This window comes from Physella acuta, unplaced genomic scaffold (genome assembly GCF_028476545.2).
Source record: "Physella acuta isolate Inbredline_101_S28 unplaced genomic scaffold, ASM2847654v3 ptg000211l, whole genome shotgun sequence".
Taxonomy (NCBI): Eukaryota; Metazoa; Mollusca; class Gastropoda; family Physidae; genus Physella; species Physella acuta.
The window spans coordinates 365306-388381 of record NW_026731730.1 but is presented as its reverse complement, the minus strand read 5'-3'; the positions used below and the strand labels follow the sequence as shown (position 1 = coordinate 388381).

General features: G+C 39.0%; 2 protein-coding genes across 2 annotated transcripts; both read left to right on the top strand.

Moving 5' to 3' along the window:
- The first annotated feature begins 675 nt into the window (after positions 1-675).
- Positions 676-14211, top strand: LOC131937496 (superkiller complex protein 2-like). The gene is made up of 17 exons (XM_059294978.1): positions 676-779; positions 1279-1424; positions 2311-2457; positions 3548-3739; positions 5197-5343; positions 5453-5495; positions 6178-6390; positions 7294-7432; positions 7939-7949; positions 8876-9106; positions 9949-10215; positions 11364-11553; positions 12081-12240; positions 12729-12939; positions 13358-13468; positions 13692-13910; positions 14164-14211. Exons 1-17 carry the CDS (start codon positions 684-686, stop codon positions 14209-14211), a joined length of 2571 nt encoding a protein of 856 aa, XP_059150961.1. The 5' UTR covers positions 676-683.
- A 1678-nt stretch (positions 14212-15889) lies between these two features.
- Positions 15890-17197, top strand: LOC131937494 (superkiller complex protein 2-like). Its single transcript, XM_059294977.1, has 3 exons — positions 15890-15953; positions 16188-16327; positions 16800-17197. Exons 1-3 carry the CDS (start codon positions 15890-15892, stop codon positions 17154-17156), a joined length of 561 nt encoding a protein of 186 aa, XP_059150960.1. The 3' UTR covers positions 17157-17197.
- Positions 17198-23076: the final 5879 nt, after the last annotated feature.

The window sequence follows — 23076 nt, the reverse complement described above, 5'->3', positions numbered from 1 at the left end:
ACACTGTGTCATTAAAATCTCAAACACACGTATAAAACATGATGTCTGATCCTATGTTGAATGAAACGAAACACTGTTATTAAAATCTCAAACACACGTATAAAACATGATGTCTGATGCAATGTTGAATGAAGCGAAACAGTGTGTCATTAAAATCTCAAACACACGTATAAAAACATGATGTCTGATGCTATGTTGAATGAAGCGAAACACTGTTATTAAAATCTCAAACACACGTATAAAACATGATGTCTGATCCTATGTTGAAAGAAATGAAACACTGTTATTAAAATCTCAAACACACGTATAAAACATGATGTCTGATCCTATGTTGAATGAAGCGAAACACTGTCATTAAAATCTCAAACACACGTATAAAACATGATGTCTGATCCTATGTTGAATGAAGCGAAACACTGTCATTAAAATCTCAAACACACGTATAAAACATGATGTCTGATCCTATGTTGAATGAAGCGAAACAGTGTCATTAAAATCTCAAACACACGTATAAAACATGATGTCTGATCCTATGTTGAATGAAGCGAAACACTGTCATTAAAATCTCAAACACACGTATAAAACATGATGTCTGATCCTATGTTGAATGAAGCGAAACACTGTTATTAAAATCTCAAACACACGTATAAAACATGGTGTCTGATCCTAGGTTGACAGGAAAAATGGAGGCCACAGAAGGCGGACGTTGGGTGACAGAGGTCACTCCCGATCAAGAGGTGCCCGACTTCCGGGAGAGAATTCCAGAGATGCCTATAGTGGTAAGAATAGAGGGGGGAGGGTGGAAGAAGCTTCTTAATGTACTATCTATGGAGGGGGAGGGAGGAGATTACCTACGAGCCTATAGTGGAGAAGGATGAATCTGTAGAAAAAAAAATAATCGAGTTTCTTCTCATATATCTTTGTGTTTATGTTATGAAGAAATAATAATTTAATTAATTTGTTACTCCGCGTAACACCACAGGCATGCACACACACACATGCGCACACACACCCACAAACGCTCACGCGCACGCACACACATTAAACTCTATAACTAGTGTGTTTATACTTTCGTATTTAAATGAATACTTTAAAGCGGACATTTAAAAAACTATTTTAATTAATTATTTAGTAACATTGCCGTAATCTGCAAATTTTCATTCATGATCAATTCCATGTCGACAATTTCACTCTTTAAAAAGCCGAATACCAAATATCCCATACTTTAAAATTAACTCGTAAACTTCTGTTAACCCCTTTTTATCCTGTCGATTCCAGAAGCCGTTTGAGCTGGATCCGTTCCAGAAACAGGCCATCCTGCAAGTGGAGGGTGGCCACAACGTGCTGGTGGCCGCCCACACGTCGGCCGGCAAGACGGTGGTGGCCGAGTACGCCATCAGCCTCGCTCTGGACAAATCTAAAAGGTCGGGGTTTTGGTCGTACAAAGTTGTCTTGATTAGAACTGCGTTAGTGCGCATGACAGGTAACCCATTTGGTGTTGGGGTCGCCAAGCTCTAGTGTGTAAGATTTTGAGTCCACCCAGCTGTGATGTGCAGGGTTAAAGGGCAAACAGTACCTCCTCTGCCCCCCCCCCCTCCCCACTCCTCTCCCGGACGATGTAGAAAAAAGTATGTTACCGACAAAGTGTAGAATCCGTCATTCTATAGAATACCTTGGCAATGTATTTGATGCTTGAAAAGTATAAAATACATCAATATTTCATACACTTCCTAGTCATTCTATAGAATACCCAAAAGCAAGCAGGCAGAGTGTAGAATACGCTTTCTCGCCAGAACATTCCGGCACCTTTGTTATGTTTTTATAGTAGGCGTTAGGATTAGGGTGAGGTGTAGGTTTAAGGTTAGAGATTAGGGTTAGCTTTAGGGTTAGAGTTAGGGTTAAGGTTAGGGTTAGGGTTAGCTTTAGGGTTAGAGTTAGGGTTAGAGTTAGAGTTAGGGTTAGAGTTAGGGTTAGAGTTTTGGTTAGGGTTAGGTTTAGGATTAGACAGAAAATTAAGGACAATTCAAAACGCCATTCTTGTCGTGCCTGCTGCAATAAATAGTAAGTAATAACACTTTTGATTCCTTTATGTTTCCTAGTTCAAGTGTTGGTATTGATTTCTTTATAGTTTACCTATTCAAAGCAGGATTATTTTTTCAATTAAAATATGAACTTATAAAAACAGAACAGTCCACCTCCAACCACATGTGGATGTTAAGTAAAACGTACAAACCACATGTGGATGTTAAGTAAAACGTACAAACCACATGTGGATGTTAAGTAAAACGTACGATGTCTTGTGCTTCATAGGGCCGTGTACACGTCACCAGTGAAAGCACTGTCCAATCAGAAGTTTCGAGACTTCAAAGAGATCTTCGATGACGTAGGGCTGATCACAGGCGACACACAGATCAATGAAGACGCTTCCTGTCTGATCATGACGACAGAGATTCTCAGGTAAATTAGACTGATCACAGGCGACACACAGGTCAATGAAGACGCTTCCTGTCTCATCATGACGACAGAGATTCTCAGGTAAATTAGACTGATCACAGGCGACACACAGGTCAATGAAGACGCTTCCTGTCTCATCATGACGACAGAGATTCTCAGGTAAATTAGACTGATCACAGGCGACACACAGGTCAATGAAGACGCTTCCTGTCTCATCATGACGACAGAGATTCTCAGGTAAATTAGACTGATCACAGGCGACACACAGGTCAATGAAGACGCTTCCTGTCTCATCATGACGACAGAGATTCTCAGGTAAACAACAGCACAGGTCTATGACAGGTGTGACTTTATCAGGTCATGGTATTACGTCACTGTCTCATTACGGCGACAGAAATACTGAAGTAACTTTAGATTTTTAGTTCCCAGCTTTTTGAGTTTCCGATCAGAAATTTTATTTTACAAATACTTTTCGGACTTTTTGATAGAGTTATGTTCACGTTATAAGATGTTACTTCCCTTTATTTTTTGGTTTCCGTTGTTTAAAATTTGAATTAGAAATGTTGGTGATTGAAAACAAATTCAAATTAAAGTTATGTTCACGTTATAAGATGTTACTTACCTTTTTATTTTTTTGTTTCCGTTGTTTAAAATTTGTATTAGAAATGTTGGTGATTGAAAACAAATTCAAATTAAAGTTCATTATTGTATTTAATTGTCTTCAGTTAATTGTGTGTTATTAAATGGGCTTACTCTTCAACTACCTAATGCATTGCTTTACAAATCAAGGTGGCACATTGTGTATTCATGCTTCAATTACACGTTTCTACAACTTACATCAGCAGTGTTTCTTTCGGATATTTTTCTCCGAGGGGGGGGGGGGCACTTGAAACTTCCGGGGAGGGGGGGGGGGGCGAACTTAATTTTCCGGAGTGGTAGGGGTCGGACACGGGTAAAAGTATATATTTTCTTTAGAAATTCTATTTCGTATACCCCCACCCCCACCCTTCGAAGAGATACCCGTAAGGAACACTGTACATCAGTCAGAATATCTATAGACGCTACACTTGTGGCATTGTCCTTGTGTCTAAAGGTCAAGGCTGTACCAAGGTTCTGAGATGTTGCAGGACCTGGAGTGGGTCATCATGGACGAGGTCCACTACATCAATGACGTCATAAGGGGCGTGGTCTGGGAGGAAGTCATCATTATGTTACCTGACCACGTCAAGCTCCTGTTGTTGAGTGCCACGGTGCCAAACGCTCTGGAACTTGCTGAGTGGATTGGGTAGGTGGATGGTGGATTGGGTAGGTGGATTGGGTGGGTGGATTGGGTGGGTGGATTGGGTGGGTGGATTCGGTGGGTGGATTGGGTGGGTGGATTGGGTAGGTGAATTGGGTGGGTGGATTGGGTAGGTGGATTGGGTAGGTGGATTGGGTAGGTGGATTGGGTAGGTGGATTGGGTGGGTGGATTATGGATTGGGTAGGTGGATTGGGTAGGTGGATTGGGTAGGTGGATTGGGTAGGTGGATTGGGTGGGTGGATTATGGATTGGGTAGGTGGATTGGGTAGGTGGATTGGGTAGGTGGATTGGGTAGGTGGATTGGGTGGGTGGATTATGGATTGGGTAGGTGGATTGGGTGGGTGGATGGTGGATTGGGTAGGTGGATTGGGTGGGTGGATTATGGATTGGGTAGGTGGATTGGGTGGGTGGATGGTGGATTGGGTAGGTGGATTGGGTGGGTGGATGGTGGATTGGGTAGGTGGATTATGGATTGGTAGGTGGATTATGGATTGGGTGGGTGAATTGTGGGTTGGGTGGGTGGATTATGGATAGGTTAGGTGGATTATGGATTGGGTAGGTGGATTGTGGACTGGTTAGGATGATTGTGGATTGGGTAGGTTGATTCTGCACTGGGTAGGTGGAATATGAATTGGGTGGGTGGATGGTGGATTGGGTAGGTTGATTATAGATTTGTTGGATGGATGAAGGTTGGGTGGGTGGGCGGATAATAAAGAGGGTGAGTGGATAATGGATTGGGTAGGTGGATGATTGGTTGCGTGTGTGGATGATGGATTGGGTGTCTGGATTACGGATTGGTAGGTGGATTATGAGATGGTAGAATATATGAATACGACGGTAGAGGGCATTAGATAGTGCTTACAATTGTATTTATGACGAATGTGTTCCGAGCTTGTTTTATACATTCGAAATTTTACTAATCAAATATAGTAGGCCTATAGTGAAATTTTAAATACGACGTTAGCTGGGTTTAACAACACTTCTCTCCCCTTCTCTCTCTGTTAATCGTTACACACCATCACGCTGCGGTATGAGTACTCACAGGATCAGACTAATCCAACGGTTGGATTTTTCACTTCGCTTTTTTTTACGATTAGAAAAAAAATATTTCTTTACAAATATGCCAAAAATATTGTCGAAGCTTACTTCGCTGTTTTAAAATTTGTGTTTTATTATTGAAAAATCAGTTAAATATTTAGAAGCTATAAAAATACAAAACGTTATGATATATTTCACGTGTTAGGCTGTCAAATGCTTTCATGCTACATCTTTCATCAAGGTTGTTAACCCTATAAAGCCTCAACAGAGACCCATCTATGTTGTAAAATATTAACCCTCTACAGCCACATCAAACAGAGACCTATTAATGTTTAAATTATTAACCCTCTACACCCACATCAAACAAAGACCTATTTATGTCTAAATTATTAACCCTCCACAGCCACATCAAACAGAGACCTATTTATGTGGTAACCACAAGTCGAAGGCCCGTTCCACTCAAACACTATCTCTTCACGCAAGTTCGCGGCCGTTCATCTAAGGGGCTGCAACTCTTGATGGACGAGACCGGACGATTTAACCCAGAAAGGTAACCACAATTTTAGAATAAAAAAGTAAAACTTAATGTTCTATTTGAAACAACGGTACTCTAAATCTCGACTCATTAACAATCACATTTATCCTCTATTTTTTTTTAGTTACGACAAGTCCAAACGTAATCTGGAGGCCAGTGATCTTGATGTACGTTTTTAAATTTCTTTAATTTTAAGATTTTTTTTTCTTAAACGCTATAAGCATTTAAATGTTCTTCATATATTATTATTATTATTATTATGGGTCGGCGTGGTCTAAGCTAGTCTGCTAACCCGAAAGTCTCGAGTTCGAATCCGGGTCCAAGTCAGTAGAACGTTTCTGAGGCCATCCAGCTCTAATTGGTACCTAGCTCATGTTAGGGGAAGTAAAGGCGGCTGGGAAAAGTGTTGACCACGTCTTCCCTTCATATGCCGAGGTCAAGAAATACATGAACTCTACTTCATCTGACCAATGAATCGATAGGTTTAGAGAGGAGGATTCTTTACATATATTGTTCATATTAAGCATATTTCAAAATTGATGTAAAAAAGATACAAAGATTTATGCATGTATTTAAATGTATTCTTCCATCTACTTAAGATAGATTATGCTACAACTACCCAATGATGACGGTATTCATGTATTGACATATGTTCTATAACCAACTAGCTAATGATGACGGTATTCATGTATCGACATAATATTATATGTTCTATAACCAACTACCCAATGATGACGGTATTCATGTATCGACATATGTTCTATAACCAACTACCTAATGATGACGGTATTCATGTATCGACATATGTTATGTAACCAACCACCCAATCTCCCCCCCCCTCCCCCACAGGACGAACAGCTGCTCACTTCAACTCTGGACATGCTGACCACTGACAACAAACTGCCCGCCATCTTTTTCGTCTTCTCCAAGAAGAAAATCGATTCTTTTTGCGCGAGTACCAAGGGGGTAACTCTAACGACAGACAGGGAGCAGAACGAAATCGATTCCTTTTTCCAGAGCTCAGTATCGAAATTAACCACAGTTGACCAAAACCTGGAACAGGTAAAAGATCAAGGTTGCAAAAATTGACACGCTTTACATTGTGTCGTCCTCTTCCGAATACGGTTCACCTTTTTGTTACGCTGTGTTTATTTGTTATGGTGTTGTTTTAATCGATATGAGACTAAACTTTCGTTACATTATGTTATGATGTTGGAGGTTTCAGAAAATGTGGCGTTGCTTTGTCTTGCATTTTCTAATACATAAAAATTGACGCCAGTTGAGTTTACTAGGTCAGACAAATTTCAATCTCACCCAATAAATGAAATCATTTTTCTAAGTGGAAAATAAAATTTATTAGGCCATTGTTGTGCTATATTTTTATGTTTATACACGTTACCCCAATATTACAAAAAGTATCAAAATATAAGAATACTTCTGCCTTAGATAATATTCCTATTGGAGGATAATAAAACCTCTACTGTATTGCAATACAACTTAGAATCAGGTGTAACTCGTTTAATCAGAAGCGATACTCCTACTCTTATTAGGTATTTGCATTTAGAGTTTCTTCCATGCATCTCTTCTGCCCCCCCCCCCCCCCCCACGAAAAGTCCAAGCCCCCCCCCCCCCCCCATCCGCAGAAAAAAGTCTGAAAGAAACACTGTTTGCCATGCAATGATACTTTCTGATAGTTTGAAAGCGAACCTTTTTTAAAGCTACTTTGTCCCGTTATCTCCTTTACCTTGAAAGTTAATATTTCCATTGTAATATCATAATACTTACTATTACAATTTATGATACATGGTGATATACGTGCCTGGTCATGTAATGATACTTACCTGGTCATGTAATGACACTTACCTGGCCATGTAATGACACTTACCTGGTTATGTAATGATACTTACGTGATACTTACCTGGTGATGTAATGATACTTACCTGTTATGTAATGATACCTTGACAGGTAACCAAGCTAAGAGAGCTTCTGAAGCGTGGTATAGGTGTTCACCATTCAGGCAGCATCCCACTACTGAAGGAGGTGGTTGAGTGCTTGTTCCATCGAGGTCTGGTCAAGGTAAGGGTCAGTTGGTGGTGTTTAGATGGTTAGATGTTAAGGTTTGGTCAAGGTAAGGGTCAGTTGGTGGTGTTTAGATGGTTAAGGTTTGGTCAAGGTAAGGGTCAGTTGGTGGTGTTTAGATGGTTAGATGTTAAGGTTTGGTCAAGGTAAGGGTCAGTTGGTGGTGTTTAGATGGTTAGATGTTAAGGTTTGGTCAAGGTAAGGGTCAGTTGGTGGTGTTTAGATGGTTAGATGTTAAGGTTTGGTCAAGGTAAGGGTCAGTTGGTGGTGTTTAGATGGTTAGATGTTAAGGTTTGGTCAAGGTAAGGGTCAGTTGGTGGTGTTTAGATGGTTAGATGTTAAGGTTTGGTCAAGGTAAGGTTCAGTCTTTAGCAATGTAGTGGGGAGAGTGTTTTAGATTTGTTTGTATAGGTTATTATCAGAGTAACGTGGTTTGATATTTTTTTAAATGTGTTAATTGTTGCAATAAATTAACTTTTCTTATAATACATTATGTTATTGCCTACTAATAAATACCTAATTATTACCAAGACTGCTTAAAGGTAATATCCATCCAAACAGCTAATTTAAAGCATGTCTTCCAATGTCATTCAATAAGCCTACTAAAACTACGTTCCCCTCTATCTCCCTCCACCCCACACCTTCACCCCACACCACCACCACCACCCCACCAACCCACACTACCACCTCACACCACCGCCACCATCACCCCACACCTTCACCCCACACCACCACCACGACCCCACCCCCCCAACCCACACTACCACCTCACACCACCACCACCACCTCACACCTCACATCACCACCAACACCTCACACCACCACCCCCACCACCACCACCCCCACCACCACCACCTCACACCACCACCCCCACCACTACCACCCCACACCAACACCTCACACCACCACCCCCCACCACCACCCCACATCACCACCCCCACCACCACCACCTCACACCACCACCCACACCACCACCACCACCACCACCCCCACCCCCACCCCACACCAACACCTCACACCACCACCCCCACCACCACCACCTCACACCACCACCACCTCACACCACCACCACCTCACACCACCACCCACAATACAACCCCACACCACCACCACCTCACACCACCACAACCTAACACCACCACCACCTAACACCACCACCCTCACACCACCCCCCCACACCACCACCCCACCCCACCACCCACACCACCACCCCACCACACCACCACCCCTCACCAACACCCACACCACCACCCCACCACCCCACCCCACCACCTAACACCACCACCCCCACACCACCACCCCTCACCACCACCACCCCACACCACCACCCCACACCACCTCCCACCACACCACCACCACCCCACACCACCACCCCACACCACCTCCCACCACACCACCACCACCCAACCCCACACCATCTCCCATCACACCACCACCACCCAACCGCACACCATCTCCCCGCCACCAGGTACTGTTTGCCACAGAGACCCTGGCCACGGGGGTCAACCTTCCTGCCAAGACCGTTATCTTTGACGAGCTGTGGAAGTTTGACGGGGTGGCGTCTCGCTTTGTGTACCCCGGGGAGTACATACAGATGGCGGGGAGGGCGGGGAGGAGGGGCATGGACACGGCTGGACACGTCATCGTCACGTGCGCGAAAAGCATGCCGGATTTGTACAAGTTACACACGGCCATGCAGGTAGGACAAAATTAATTGGTTTTACGCATTACATAATTGCACTCAGATAACAAACATTATAAAAAAGATTTACATATTACATAATTGCAGAATCAGTTTACAAACATTATCATAAGCTTTTACACTTTACATAATTGCATTCACATAATAAATATTATCATAAAGATTTACACTTGATACCTCATAAAATAACAGACTCAGATAACAAACATTATCATAAGCTTTTACACTTTACATAATTGCACTCATATACTAAATATTATCATAAAGATTTACACTTGATACCTCATAAAATAACAGACTCAGATAACAAACATTATCATAAAGTTCAACTTTTTAAAATATAGTATAATATGTTTTAAAATTTAATATATATACTTAGTACTCATCACTTCTTCAACACTTCTTTTCAAAATGTTAATCTATTTTTAAAAGACCATTTAGAAATTAACCCTCTTCCTATAATAGTTCTCCCAGTGAAAATAAACAGAAAATCTAAAAATGTTATCAGCACGCTCCTCAAGCTATTATTACCATAGACTAGAGCAACAACCTCTCTAAACCTCCTTATCTCCCTGTATACTATTATATACACATGAGGAAAAGCATGCATAAAAAAACATCAATACACATCTCACCACTGCCCTTTGATGTTAAACAAAATCCAAACTTTGTATTGGCATCCTTCTATGTCGCATGGCGCTTTTAACCACATCACCAATTCTCTACATCACCCTATAGGGCTGGTAAGTAGGTCACCAACCAGTTCTACTGCTCAATAAAACCTGCATGAGCCATAGAATTGGTTGGTGACCTACTTACCAGCCCTATTTATCCAACAGGGCAGACAGTCCCACCTGAGGTCAAAGTTCAGGTTGACCTACTCCATGATGCTCAACATGATGAGGTACCAGAGAGCGGACGTCCAGGAGATGATGAGGAAGAGCTTCCACGAGTTCCACACCAAGCGAGAGGCGGCTCGACAGCTGCTGGACATTAGCAAGAAGATGGACACACTCCAGGGTGTGGAGTGTAGGTACTGCCAGACTGACTTGGGCGAGTACTACCAGAAGTGTACTGAGTACTACAATCTGCAGGAACAGTTAATGGTAAAAATATATAGTTTTTTTTTACAATTTTTACTTTCTCGTAAATACGAAGTATAGAGAAAGTCTTGTAATCGTGCAAAAAAAAAAAATCGAGATTTTTACAGATCTCGACGTTTTACACCACACTGATACGGAAAAACAAAATTTTGCAATCTTGTCCGTATGTCTGTGTGTCTGTCTGTCTGTGTGTGTCTATCTGTCTGTGTGTAAACACGATAACTTGAGTACCGTTACAGCTAGGTTGATGAAATTTCATATATAAGTATTTTATCAAAATCGTTGATCCGTATCAACTTTTGAGCGATTTCTGATAAAAGGAAGTGGTACTTTTTCTACTTTGAATTTTTCAAAAGCCTATAACTTGAGTACTATTTCAGATAGATAAATGAAATTATTTCACATGTAAGTAAAAGATCTAATCCTCTACCTTCTATCAAATTTTGAGTAATTTCTGTTGACCGGAAGTACTAATTTTTGCTATTTCCGATTTCTCAAAAAACGCATGTAAATTTATAAAGTACTAATAATATTGCGCACTATTATGCACATTTTGTTTTGGCGTTCGCTTGGTGCTCAATTCTTTTTTCTATGAGATTTTATTCTATTTTTAAAAGTTTAAGTAATTAAAAATCATGTCTATATTGCAAGTTATAGAAGAATATTCGAGAAAGTTTAGGGCAGATCACTTCCGGTTTATTAAAATTTGTATTCAAGTTTTTATTGCTAAATTCGTATTAAAAAAATTAAGACCATAATACATAACGTTTTTGAACTTCAAACACTTAAAAAAAGAAGAAATATCTTATAACAGTGTTAAAATATGATAGTAAGACGGAAAACAAAAGATAACAAACAGTATCAGATTTGGCAATTATCTCAAATTGTATGAGTTTCTGTAAATAAAAAGAAAGAAGTTAAATGTATCTTAATTGACAGCACTATTTTCTCATGTGTGGAGGTCACGTACAATTTACTTTATCCGACCTCCAAGCCGTTAAATGTTGAGCCTAAATTTTTTCGCCATCGTAAAAAAAAAATGGTTTAAAATTCATAATTTATTCCTCTAAAGTAGTGTTAAAAGTTTTGAAGGTACTATTGACCTCTATTAAAGACCCAAGTTTTGAAGGTGTCCTTGACCTCTATCCCAGACCCAGGTTCTGTCAGTCCCCGCTGGTCTGGAACTCATGGCACCGGGACGTCTGCTGTTGGTCAAACGTCCGGGCGGTCAAGTTGACCTGGGTGTCGTTCTGAAGAAAGTTCTGTCGGACAAGTTCCAGCCGAATTTCCTCACTCTGGTCAACTGTGACGTCAGCGAGGAGAACTCACCAGAAGATGAGGGTGAGTAGAGATGTGTGGGGGGCTAGCTAAACACGGCAACGTGTGAGATTATGAGATCTTTCTGTGTGGACTAAACACCGAAATATTCCGGAGCATGAAATATTTCTGCAGGCGGCTAAAGACCGCAATATGCCGGGCTATGAAATATTTCCGTGTTGGCTAAGCACCACAATACGGTGGATTATCAAATGACACCTTATATAAAATTCATTTTTACTTGTTAGCTTACATTTATGTTATGGTTAAGCTTTCGGTACTTTAAAGTTCATGCTAGGTTTAGATATGATTGAACATTTGAAGAATTTCATGAAAGTGTTAATGATTAAACGTTAATAAACTATAGGTTAATTTTTAAAGTTTATCTTTAATAAATAGCAGTGTATAACGGTTAGAATGACATCTAATTGTTTGTTGGTAAGGCTAAGCTTTTGATAAAATTGAACATTCGTGTGTGTAGGAGTTAGTTTTCAGATATGTAGATCTATAAGATTGTATGTGGTACGGCTAATCAAAAGTTTCCTAATTAGGCATTCACCCACCCGGGCCAAACACCCCCACCTGCCACCAAGGTCAGCGCTCGCCCCTACTTCTGACCATCACCGCCAGCGATATCAAGGTCATCTGCCGGGGCAGTTTGTCGGTCAAGGCCGACGCTATTCTAAAGAACTTGGAGTATTGTAAGAAAAGGTAGATATGATAAAAAAATAAAAAATAAATAAAACGAAGATTATATCTGGAAGACATAATTTGTCAGTAATGTTTTTTTTTTCTAACGTAGAAAGGAAATAACAAAGTACAAATAGGTTGTAAGATCTTTTCTCGCATTTTAGCGACCACCGCTTTTGCTAAAGAAAGAAAGTTTGTTTTATTGAATTTTCGTTTGTGGGCTCGTATAGTTATTACTTTTATCTTTTGTGTTTAAAAAAAACGTAATCTATGATCGATTGATACGTAAATTTAAAAATCTGTGTCATGTTACTGTCTAGTCTATATTCACAATGTAGTGTTCTGACAAAAACTTTGCATCGAAGCATCTATTTTGATTGAAATTGTCTTTCAATTGTAAGGATACTTAGACTACATGCTTTATTACTGTACGCAGTTCTACTCCGTTTTATAAACCACCCCACGTAGTTGAAGTTATAATTCCTGACTCTACAAATCTCATTCCTCAGCGGTGCCGCACCCAGCCGGCCCGTCACATCCGTCCTGGAGAAGCTCTGGAAAAAAACCAATAGACGCGTCAAAGACCTGTCGTCCGTCAACCTCCAGGAACACCTGCACGGTGACGACATCGGCGAGATTCACCTGGCCATCCAGCAGTTGAATCAAGATTTGTTGAACGGCAAATATGTCTGCAAGCAATGTCCCAAGTTTAAACAGCACGTAAGCAATGTTTTTCTAACGGCTCAACTATCAATCTCTAGACGACATACCTGAGTATTTCAGTTGGCAATATAGGCGTGAAACGTACTAACGTTGTTGAAAATTATGTGCCTAAGATTAATACCAATTCCTATGTATATATATATATATATATATATATATATATATATATATATATATATATATATATATATATATGTATTATATATAAGGCATTGCGTATTTTTCTTTCCTATTTCTAACCCCCTGCCTGTCTAGTACGACTAGGTTTACTTGATATAGATTGTAAATAAATTATTATTGAGGACAAAATGTGTGTAGAGTTACTTTATTTGAATTCAAGTGTTTTCTGTTATTAGAATATGCATTCACATACGCACATGTGTAATAATTCCAATTATTTGCATGTGTTTTTCAGTTTTCCCAGCACAACCATAACCAGTACATTAAGGAAAAGCACAGAGAGTTAACGTTCCTGACTTCAGACGCCCATCAAACTTTATTACCGGAGTACACACAGATGATGCAGGTAAGATAACTCTGGTCATCCTACCCGTGGTTACAGTACTTGGTTGTGGAGTTATAAATATTTAAATAGAATACACCCTAACCATGCCATACTAAATACTCTTGACCAACCTAATGTACTACTGAAGAGCTTTAAAATATCGCATTAACATTTTTACGTTTAATGTCCTTTACTCCACCAAAACAAAACATTTGTTAACAATATTTTTAATCACGTGATGCAGGTGTTGAGAGACCTGGGATACATCGATGCCCATGACATCGTGCTGGCCAAGGGCAGAGCTGCCTCCTGCCTCAACACGCACGAGCTGGTCGTCACAGAACTGGTCGCGCGTGACCTGCTCAATGACCTTGACCCCGATGAGATCGCTGCCCTTCTCTCCTGTTTTGTATTTGAAATCAGCCGGAGCAAGAAACCAAGGCTCTCTGACTCCCTACAAACTGTACGTCATTTAATATTTTCTGACTACCTACAAACTGTACGTCATTTTACATCTTATGACTCCCTACAAACAGTACGTCATTTTACATCTTATGACTCCCTACAAACTGTACGTCATTTAATATTTTCTGACTCCCTACAAACTGTACGTCATTTAACATCTTATGACTCCCTACAAACAGTACGTCATTTTACATCTTATGACTCCCTACAAACTGTACGTCATTTAACATCTTATGACTCTCTACAAACAGTACGTCATTTTACATCTTATGACTCCCTACAAACTGTACGTCATTTAACATCTTATGACTCCCTACAAACTGTACGTCATTTACATCTTATGACTCCCTACAAACTGTACGTCATTTACATCTTATGACTCCCTACAAACTGTACGTCATTTTACATCTTATGACTCCCTACAAACTGTACGTCATTTACATCTTATGACTCCCTACAAACTGTACGTTATTTTACATCTTATGACTCCCTACAAACTGTACGTCATTTTACATCTTATGACTCCCTACAAACTGTACGTCATTTTACATCTTATGACTCCCTACAAACTGTACGTCATTTTACATCTTATGACTCCCTACAAACTGTACGTCATTTTACATCTTATGACTCCCTACAAACTGTACGTCATTTAACATCTTATGACTCCCTACAAACTGTACGTCATTTTACATCTTATGACTCCCTACAAACTGTACGTCCTTAACATCTTATGACTCCCTACAAACTGTACGTCATTTTACATCTTATGACTCCCTACAAACTGTACGTCATTTAACATCTTATGACTCCCTACAAACTGTACGTCATTTTACATCTTATGACTCCCTACAAACTGTACGTCATTTAACATCTTATGACTCTCTACAAACTGTACGTCATTTTACATCTTATGACTCCCTACAAACTGTACGTCATTTTACATCTTATGACTCCCTACAAACTGTACGTCATTTAACATCTTATGACTCTCTACAAACTGTACGTCATTTTACATCTTATGACTCCCTACAAACTGTACGTCATTTTACATCTTATGACTCCCTACAAACTGTACGTCATTTTACATCTTATGACTCCCTACAAACTGTACGTCCTTAACATCTTATGACTCCCTACAAACTGTACGTCATTTTACATCTTATGACTCCCTACAAACTGTACGTCATTTTACATCTTATGACTCCCTACAAACTGTACGTCCTTAACATCTTATGACTCCCTACAAACTGTACGTCATTTTACATCTTATGACTCCCTACAAACTGTACGTCATTTTACATTTTATGACTCCCTACAAACTGTACGTCCTTAACATCTTATGACTCCCTACAAACTGTACGTCTTTAACATCTTATGACTCCCTACAAACTGTAAGCAAAGGCGTAGCGAGGGCGAGGTGGGAGGTGCGGTCTACACCGGGTGACACTAAAGCAAAAAATTGCCAAATTTTCAGAAGAAAAATGCTTTTTTTGCATGTCCTATTTATAATTTTAAGTACATATTTAGTAATTTATATGAATATATAGATATATACTTTGTTTCTGGGGGAGGGGGGGGGGTGACACCACGAAGTGCCGCACCGGGTGACACCCGACCTAGCGACGCCACCGACTGTAAGTCACATAACATTTTATGACTCCCTACAAACTGCAAATGTGGGATTACTCCTTTTCTGACTTTACACAATGTTTAGATTTTTATTACTTACTTTTAAATACCCACTACAAATTGTACCGCTTCTTTCTACAAACGAGCAAACAGTAGACATAATTGTACATTTCATTGAATTGGATTTAATATTTATTTTCTATTGACACCATTAATTCAAAGTTATGAATCGTTTAGGCTTCAAGTTAGTACAATACTTAGTAAAACATTGGACAAAACTTCGCGATTATTTTATTTCTACCGCTAGTTGTGGACTGGGCCGCCGGTGTACGGAGAAGAATACCTATGGGCTTCAGGGAAGATAGCAGTGATATTTCAAAATTTATATCAGACTTGGCCGCTTTCCTGAGTATTTTTTCCTGGCTGCCCAAACACTCAAGTCCATCATTACAAAAATCACAGCTTAAATCATCTCCTTAACAACGATCTTATTTGTTACATTCTACATGACCCTAACTCTATTCCTGATCAAAACCTTTTACCAGTGAAAAAAAAAAACTCGCCTAAGATCCTTAATAAAACAGTTTTATCAGCATGTTAATTAGTGGCTGTAATTTCGATAATTAACTTTAATTTACTACAGGTCTGGAGAATATCCTGAGGGTGGCGGAGACAGTCGGCGAATGCCAAAAAAATGCTGGGATGTTGATGCCAGTGGAGGTCTTTAAAGAACAGCTGCATTTTGGTTTGGTGGAGGTTGTGTATAGGTGGGCTCAGGGAGAGGTAAGTTTTGTTGGAGGTTTGTGTAGGTGGGCTCAGGGAGAGGTAGGTTTTGTTGGAGGTTTGTGTAGGTGGGCTCAGGGAGAGGTAGGTTTTGTTGGAGGTTTGTGTAGGTGGGTTTATAGAGGGGTAGGTTTCGTTGAAGGTTTGTGTATGTGGGTTTATATAGAGGTAGGTTTTGTTGGAGGTTTTGCACAAGCGATTTTATAGAGAATGTATTATTTGTCATGGCTGTGTATTCAGACAGATGTAGATGTAGATGAATGAGATGCAGATGGGCTGCCTTTGTGCATCACAAAAAAAAAAGATTAATGTTGGCATTTAATCGATGAGATCACAGAGATGAATATATTCTCATTTTAATTCAAAATTGATCAAAGCTTATGAACAGATGGGAATTTTTTTTTTTCAAAATATAAAAAAAATGTTCGTTACTTGTATTATATAGAAGCATCTAACCTTTAAACTTTAACAGTACTTGTCAAAACTTGCCGAGGACTCACAATTAGACGAAGGCGTCATTGTCAGGGCCATACAAGCCTTGGTCGAGTTGTTGGGCCGGGTGCAGAGCGCTGCAGATGGTCTCGGGATCGAATCCCTCCCGGAGAAGTGCCAAAAGGCTGTGTTCCGTATCAACCGTGGGATTATCCTGTTGCCCAGTCTTTACCTGGAGCCCGGGGGTGACAGGGAGGAGAGCAGCAGCGAGGAGGGGGGATCTGATGAAGAGGACGACGACAGTGATGATGATGTTGTTATTGAGGATGATGATAATGGAGACGAAGATGAGGAAGAGGAAAAGGTTATAATTAGTGCAAGAAATCTAAAAATTTAAGTCAGTTAATGGAGAAAGGTCAATTAAATTTTCGGGTTTTTGAAACAAATAAATAAGCAAAAAAAATCTACAAAAAGTAAGAGATAAACAAAGTAAAACACGATTACAATGAAAATGATGATAATGAAAATTATAATAAAGAGTAAATAGAATCCAGTGTTGATGTTTAGTGTATAGCATAAAAATTTTAGAACAAGAAGTGAACAAATAAGACAATAGTTAAAAAAATTTTCCCCCAGGAAATCAAAGTGCCATAAGTTTGGATTTTCTAATTTTTTGGACGCATGTGCGGCTTTATTTGCCATTTTATTTGAATTTTATTTTCAGAATGACACAGGTCATTAAATACCATAGTTAACCGTTGCTAAAGATAAGTGCAGTATACAGAAATTGTGTCAAGACAGTCTATTTCCATAATGTCCACTTGACCTCAGAACCTCAGCTACATCTGATGTGAAACATGACCAACACATGTCAAACACATGTCATACACATGTCAAACATGTCAGTATTTTGTCAGACATTGTTGACTGCAGTTATAACACTGTATGTGATCACGTATTTCATGTGTGAATATTTCACATCATTAAATAATGTATTTCATGTGTGAATATTTAACGCTGAAGTGTTTTGTTAAATTTATATTAATTTTATTAGACAATAACACTTGTTCAATTAAAGTCTTTATAGTTTATGGTATTGATTTAACCCGAGTTATAATTTATTTAAATTTATTTATAGTGAATATACATTCACAACCTAATTATGCTAATTTAATAACAAACATTGTTGCAATAATACACTTATTTGGATTAATTTATTTATATACTATATTTATTGTAATAAATCTGCTATCTATTCTGAGCTTTATTATATCTTTATGGTTTGCTTTCGGCAACTTCTGCAACTGTAGGTGGTACCAAACGTAATGCTAAGCACGGAAAAGGTCGAAAGATGGACCAATCTAGAGTTTCTTTCAGGCATCTCTTCGGGGGGGGGGGGGGGGGGCTTCGTCCCCCCGAACGAAATAAAATTTATATAATTTATATAGGAAATATATACTTTTAACAGTGTCTGCCCCCCCCCCCGAAGAAAGTCTACTGCCCCCCCCCCCCCCCCCCCGAAAATTTCAAGTGCCCTCCCGGAGAAAAAAGTCTGGAAGAAACACTGGACCAAACGTAATGTTAAGCACGGAAAAGGTCAAGGGACAGACCAAACGTATAGGAAACCTATGGTTTCTTTACCTAATGTTCATCTTCGCACCCTGAAGAGGATATTTTCTTCGGGGGCTGCATCTTGTGTCTGCCGCCATAAAAGGAGACATTTTTTTAAATTTTATTTTAATAAAATGTGCATATTTAGTTTTATAAGTTGATGTAGCTGCCATTGACTTGTTCTTTGTAAATAATGAACTATTTTTTATTGTTCATTCCATCGAAAACTACAATTCTTATTTTCTTTTTTTTTTGCTTTTTTATTGAAAACACTAATAAAAATTATTGAAAAAACTAGCTACATTTTGTTAGTCTTGTTGTTTTGTTAAAACTCGTCTATTTTGTCAAAATGTTGGTTATTTTAAAGTGAAAATGATGAAAGTCCATTTTGTGCTAGAAAGAAGACTATAATATTCTCTTAGGCCACGATCAAAATTTTGCCCTCTCTTCAGTGGCCGACTAAATTGTTTTGGCCTAGTTTGTAGTATCAGTTGTGATGCAATAAAAAAAAAGTAAAACTGTACCATATTCGAAATCTTCTACATCTAAACTTAAACCTAACCCAAAATTTATCTCTAACCTAACTAAGATAAAACTGTCCTTAATGTTACCCTACGATGGTAGGTTAGATTTGTTAATGACCCTATAATTAGGGTCAATTAGTTGTAAAATACAGGGAGTGTAATTGATCTGAGCCTAATGTGTGTGTGTGGGAAGGGGGGGGGGTCAGAAGATGAGTTGACACGATAATGTCAGGTGGTGATACTTTATAAGTGGGGGTGATGCCCTGTCCCCATATAGTACTAACATTAACGGACCCTATATAAATATATATATATATATATATATATATATATATATATATATATATATATATATATATATATATATATATATATATATATATATGTATATATATATAATATCATATATATATATATCATATATACATACAGCCTCATCTGCCACATATACCATAATATACCATTATATATATATATATATATATATATATATATATATATATATATATATATATATATATATATATACTATCATATATACATACAGCCTCATCTAACACATATACCATCTACCATCACATAACATCATGTACAACTAAGATATATATTTAGATAGACCTATCTATGTGCAAAGATAAATATGTAGTTTACGGAAATACACCCCGACTTCGTTAAAGAACAGTCAAAGATAGACTATTTTTAGCAGGTTAACCTCTTGAGATAAGCGTTAGAAATAGGATCAAGACTGTAGTCAGCACGTGTGCTAGAGTTAGAGGTAAATACAAAGGTAAGGCTTAGGGTTAGGATGGGGTTAGGGTAACAACATACACACAATGTAGTCGGAACACGAGTTTCGGCGCTGCAATGAACCACGCCAACTCCACTGCCATTCTGTACCCAAGGGTCATATACCTTAAGACGCAACAGCTTTACGAAATCGATACGATTAAAATTGAAATACTAAATACCCGAGACGCTGCGTCACAGTTGGGATATACTCAAGCGGGAATGCGGTATTGTGTGTGGCGTGGGATCGATACTGTTTGAACCAAGTGCTACAATACCATACGCTTCGACACAACTGAGATATACTCAGGCGGTATTGTGTGTGGATTGGATCAATACGGTTTGAATCAAGTGCTACAATACTATGTGCCAAAGTGAAACTCTATCCAAGTGTATTAAAATATAAACCTATTGATTAAACCAGCTGACACTACCATTGCGGTCATCCACATTTTTTTGGTGTACAGTTTGAACACTACACCATAGTACAGTGGTTCTAATATTACCGTGGGTGTACCTATCGCAAGATTTAGTGGACAATCAGAACACTACACCATAGTACAGTGGTTTTAATATTACCGTTGCTGTACCTATCACAAGATTTAGTGGACACTTAGCACACTACCACATAGTACAGTGGTTCTAATATTACCGTGGGTGTACCTATCACAAGATTTAGTCTGCAATCAGCACACTACCTCATAGTACAGTGGTTCTAATATCACTTTAGGTGTACCTATCACAAGATTTAGTTTACAATCAGAACACTATCTCATAGTACAGTGGTTCTAATATTACCGTGGGTGGAACTATCACAAGATTTAGTGGACACTTAGCACACTACCTCGTAGTACAGTGGTTCTAATATTACCGTGCGTGTACCTATCACAAGATTTAGTGGAAAATCAGAACACTACCCCGTAGTACAGTGGTTCTAATATTACCGTGGCTGTACCTATCACAAGATTTAGTGGACAATCAGCACCAGTTTCTTCCAGGCATCTCTTTGGTTCTTTGGTCTGCCCCCCCCCCCTCCGAAGAAAGTCTACCGCCCCCTCCCCCCCCCCCCCAGAAATTTTTTTAATGCCCCCCCCCCCCCCCCGAGAAAAAAGTCTGGAAGAAACACTGATCAGCACACCACCCCGTAGTGCAGTGGTTCTAATATTACCGTGGGTGTACCTATCACACGATTTAGTTGAGTTATTCTTTATTTTCACGAGCAACACTGTAGAAATAAACCGAGAGTGATCTCCCCTAAACTTTTTCGAATATTCTTATATAACACTACGGGGGATGGCAACTCGGGATATAAACATTATTTTAAATCAATAGAATAGAATCTCGTAGAAAAAAAGAATTGCGCACCAAGTGAACGCCAAGCAAAATGTGTATAATAGAGCGGAATATTATTAGTACTTTATAAATTCACATGCGTTTTTTGAGAAATCGGAAATAGCGTAAATTACTACTTCCGGTCAACGGAAATTACTCAAAATTTGACAGAAGACAGAGAATTAGATCTTTTACTTACGTGTGCAATTTTATATATCTTTCTTAAACAGTACTTAAGTTATAGGCTTTTGAAAAATTGAAAGTAGAATAAGTTCCGCTATCGGTTACCGGAAATCCGTGAAAAGTTGTAAATCTGAAAATCTCGATTTATTTTTGGGCACGATTACAATACTTTCTCTATACTTCGTATTCGAGAAAGTAACAAAGTCATAAAACGCTTGTGAATGTACCAAACCGAAAGGGATTTTAAAAAGTGTATAATATTCAACGATAAAGTACAAGGGATCTCAAAAAGTTTTTAAACGTAACCAAGTTGCAAGTCACTGCAGTGAACTATCTATATGATAAACGCTTTAGCTAATTTATGAAACGTGTTACCTGTTTCTCTATAACACACGTGTGTTGGTTTATGGACACAAGAGGTGACATATTTGGATCGAATTTGGATTTAAACACCTGCCCTCAAACACCTGCCTTCAAACAAACATTTAAAAAAATTGTAATTTTAAAAATTTACGCCCAATTAACTGTTGCATGAAACATATTTTCTTTCAGTTCAAAGGTAACTGAACTCAAAAACGTACTGAACATTTTTCTAGAAAAGACATTTTTTTTCTCCTCTTTAATTTTTTTAATTTGTAAGCTTGAAATTATAATTTTTAAAAGCTGCATGTTATTTCTACTGTTGAGCACGAAGCAATAAGTCATTAGAACGCATCTTTCAAGCTGTTTTCTTTACTAACCACCCCAACACCACCGACATATAAAACACTTGCTTTATACCAGGGTGTTTTAATGAGTATTGTCTATCGTTCATCAGTAGCGTAGCGAGGGGGGGGGGGGGGGGGGCGGGGGGATATATGTCCCCGGGCGCCGACCTTAGGGGGCGCCAAAATGGGTTGGAAAAATAAATTGAAAGGTTGATGGGGTGCAAATCGAAATTTTGAGGGGGGGGTGCAAATCGAAATCTTGAGGGGGGGGGGGTGCAAATCGAAAAGTTTGTCCCCGGGCGCCGGGAAGGGTCGCTACGTCTCTGTCGTTCATTAGCTTCTAAAATAACACTCCACATGAACGATGATCGATCGATCTATCTCCATTACTTTATTATCTCTTGATGGTATTGATTTCTATTTTGTATTAATTTTAGAGCTAATATGTGTTTAATTAAAGCATATAACATGCATGTTGTAATTCCAGCATTCGGTGCAAACTTTAGTTTATAGTCTCTAACCACATTAGCAATTTATATGCCAAGGTCAAGAAACATATAAACTCTACTTCATCTGACCAATGGATCGTTAGGTCTAGAGAGAAATCTTTACTTTTAGTCTGTAACTCTATTGATAGCGATCTAGCACCGTGTAAATTTTGACTAATTGATTTTTTTTTAAATTTATGGTTCAAATCGTATTAGATAATTCAATTCACTTACTTCTTTGTGACCCCCGGGGGACCACACCTTTCCACCGGACTCGGGTTTGAGCGTCAGGCAGGACGCCTGGGGTTTGAACGTCTTTCTTTACTTGCGCCCACATAAACCCGGCAGCCCTTGCCTCATTTTCCCTTGACCGATCTACTTTCCTCTTCCCCTGGGGATTCCATTCTAATACTTTCCTTGCGCCTAAGTCCTCTCCCCTTGTCAAGATGTGTCCTGTCCCCCCGTATCTAAGTGATTTAATATCCCTGTCTATTAACTGTTTGGTGTTCCCCACATCTCTTTATTGGATATTTTGTCTGGCTATCTTATCGTGAGGATCTGTCTTAAACATCTGTCTGTAAACGAATGTAACCTGTCTGTATTTATTTGTTTTGGTAACCCCCCCCCCCCCCCCAGGTCACAGTGCAGTAAAGAAATATTGCCTTAACAGTAACAATTTTAAGATT